Source organism: Berghia stephanieae, chromosome 13 (genome assembly GCF_034508935.2).
Source record: "Berghia stephanieae isolate SIO BIC M18660-M18661 chromosome 13, UCSD_Bste_1.3, whole genome shotgun sequence".
In the NCBI taxonomy this organism is placed as follows: Eukaryota; Metazoa; Mollusca; class Gastropoda; order Nudibranchia; family Aeolidiidae; genus Berghia; species Berghia stephanieae.
This window is the reverse complement of record NC_088372.1, coordinates 24642602-24645101: the sequence shown is the minus strand read 5'-3', so window position 1 is coordinate 24645101 and position 2500 is coordinate 24642602. Positions and strand designations below refer to the sequence as shown.

The 2500-nt window shown below is 37.1% G+C and overlaps 1 protein-coding gene across 4 annotated transcripts in view; it reads left to right on the top strand.

Annotated features, from left to right (window-relative positions):
• LOC144959038 (cys-loop ligand-gated ion channel-like) overlaps positions 1-2500 on the top strand; it is a 193352-nt gene that overhangs the window by 166725 nt on the left and 24127 nt on the right. For all 4 annotated transcript variants that reach the window (XM_078891375.1, XM_078891376.1, XM_078891378.1 and 1 more), the window contains exon 2: positions 1519-1647. In XM_078891375.1, the coding sequence (XP_078747501.1) occupies positions 1519-1647 (129 nt within the window). The remainder of the gene's footprint in view (positions 1-1518; positions 1648-2500) is intronic.

Sequence of the window (2500 nt, the reverse complement as noted above, 5' to 3'; positions counted from 1 at the left end):
GTTCTTTATATTGATGTTTATAATTTGTGTGTTATCGATAATCGGTATTGTCGCCATGCCTTTGGGAAGACATGTCAGCAACGCCCTGTGCTTCGTCACGTATCGGATGCTTAAAACTCTTCCACTTCCGGTATGACGTCATAGAATTAGAGAATCAAAAATAAAGATCTGAACAAGTGTGTATTTAAAATTCCTGATAAAGTAAGGAAGAATAACACAAGTTTAAAAAAAAAAACATCCCAAAAAATCAGTCTTCCTGACTCCATGACCCGAGAAAAGCTTTTATTTTTGCGATGGCTTTTTGTCTTGTATTTTTCTTTCTTGGTTTGGCAACTTTCGTACTTATTTGTTCAGATCTTTATTTTACACACCGGTGCCTGCTCTCTAATTTCTCAATATACATCAACACTTAAATAATATAACCTTGTAAAATACTACTTCCTGGTTTCCTATGAACGGACGGTTGATATTTCCTGTTTTCGTCCCTGCTGGCAATCCATGTCTATTCCTTATTCTTTGTTTTCCTCTGGATATTTTCACATCGATGTTCATTTATAAATCCGTTATCCATGCTTATGAAAAATTTGGCTTTAAAAACTCAGCGTTTCTATAGCTCAATGTCCACTAAATGTAATTATTATGTCAATTTATTTCCACCCTGATAAAAAAAAGAAATGAAGTGAGTAGACAAATGACTGAAGACAATATAATATGAACACTTTTACGGGGATGATGAGTGGAAACCAGAACCCAGTGTCACGGCACCCTCCGCCTGCTGGCCACGAATAGGGACTCTCTACAATCGACGCTATTAATTACTGGTGCATGGGGTGGATACCGTCGACTGTAGAGCATCAATCTGTCGCTAGGCGGAAGGTGCCGTATCAGACGGTTCCTGGGTTTAGGGTCGATTTTTGTAGAGTGTCCCTTTCATGGCCAGGTGGAGGATGCCGTAACAGTTCGAACCTCGGTTCAACTCCCCAGTACCGCAAAAGGTTTTTATTCTGGCACTTTCTGTTTACTTCATTCCTTGATATCATTGACATAATTGTCTGCTTCACTCCTTTTTCTAAATCATCATCTCCTCTATCGCTAAGGTCCAGAAATCAACAACTTCTTCATTTACCTAAAAAAAAAAAGGGCTCTAAAACCATTTCTGATAGAACATTACTCATGCAGCCCTAAAAGTCTGGAATTCTCTACCATTAGATTTTAGATGTAAAGTATTTCGTCTGAAAGTACCTTAAAACACACCCTATGAATTATTCTTTGTCATAATAATGTTATGAATAGAATTATGTGTATGTAAATAGTCCATAGTATCTGATGTATGCAATTGTTAATGTGTAGCATGTATGATTTCCCTCATTGTCAATGTACGGCTAAGAGCTGCGGTAATGCGGGATTGGCGCTGTTATTATTATTATTATTATTATTATTATTATTATTATTATTATTATTATTATTATTATTATTATTATTATTATTATTATTATTATCATCTGTCTTCCCCACCAGATCAAGGTACAAGTATGTGTCCAGTTTTTCAAAGTGGGAGAGATCGACACCCTGAAGGAACAGTATACAGCTGACGTCATCGTCAGGGCCAGATGGCGGGAACCATCTCTAGATGGAAAACTACAGGAGGTAAGGACGAGCGTGACCAACTGTTTCAAAACGGTGTTATTTCGGGATGAATCGGTTACTCCATAAACTGAATATAGGGAATGAGATTAGCGGAAGAGTAGCGTCCCTTGGTTGGACGTCACCTGTGGAGAAGTTATTTGTAAACAAACCAACTACAAAATACAAAATTTATTATTCATATTTCTGTACAAAAATGCATAACGCTGATTATGATATGCATTTTTGTACAGAAATATGAATAATAATTTTGTATTTGGAGCGCGTGGCTTGTAATTGGTTTGTTTACAAATAACTTCTCCCCCGGTGACGTAAGATCAAGGGACGCTACTCTTCCGCTAATCTCATTCCCTATTCATTGTTGAAAAGCAGTGCTCAGGAGCCATTAAGGCCATGGATCCGGAGTTTAACCCGGTTTCTATAGCATGAAGTATAGATAACTCAGACTGCTTGCTGTTACGAAAATTTCGTAGGATTATGAAATGTTGGCTTTCATTTCAGAACGTCATGAGATTTTCTAAGCCATTAACACTTATTAAAAATGAAAGTTGAGCCAGACTACATAATTTTAAGGATTTCTAATCCTTGTGAGGGTAAAAAAAATAGTAGTGGTGGTAGTAGTAGTAGTAGTAGTAGTAGTTGTAGTAGTGGTGGTGGCGGTAGTAGTGGTAGTAGTAGTAGTAGTAGTAGTAGTAGTAGTAGTAGTAGTAGTAGTAGTAGTAGTAGTAGTAGTGGCGGTAGTAGTAGTGGTAGTAGTAGTGTAGTATGTAGTTGTAGTAGTAGTAGTAGTAGTAGTAGTGTAGTGTAGTAGTAGTAGTAGTAGTAGTAGTAGTAGTAGTAGTGTAGTAGTAGTAGT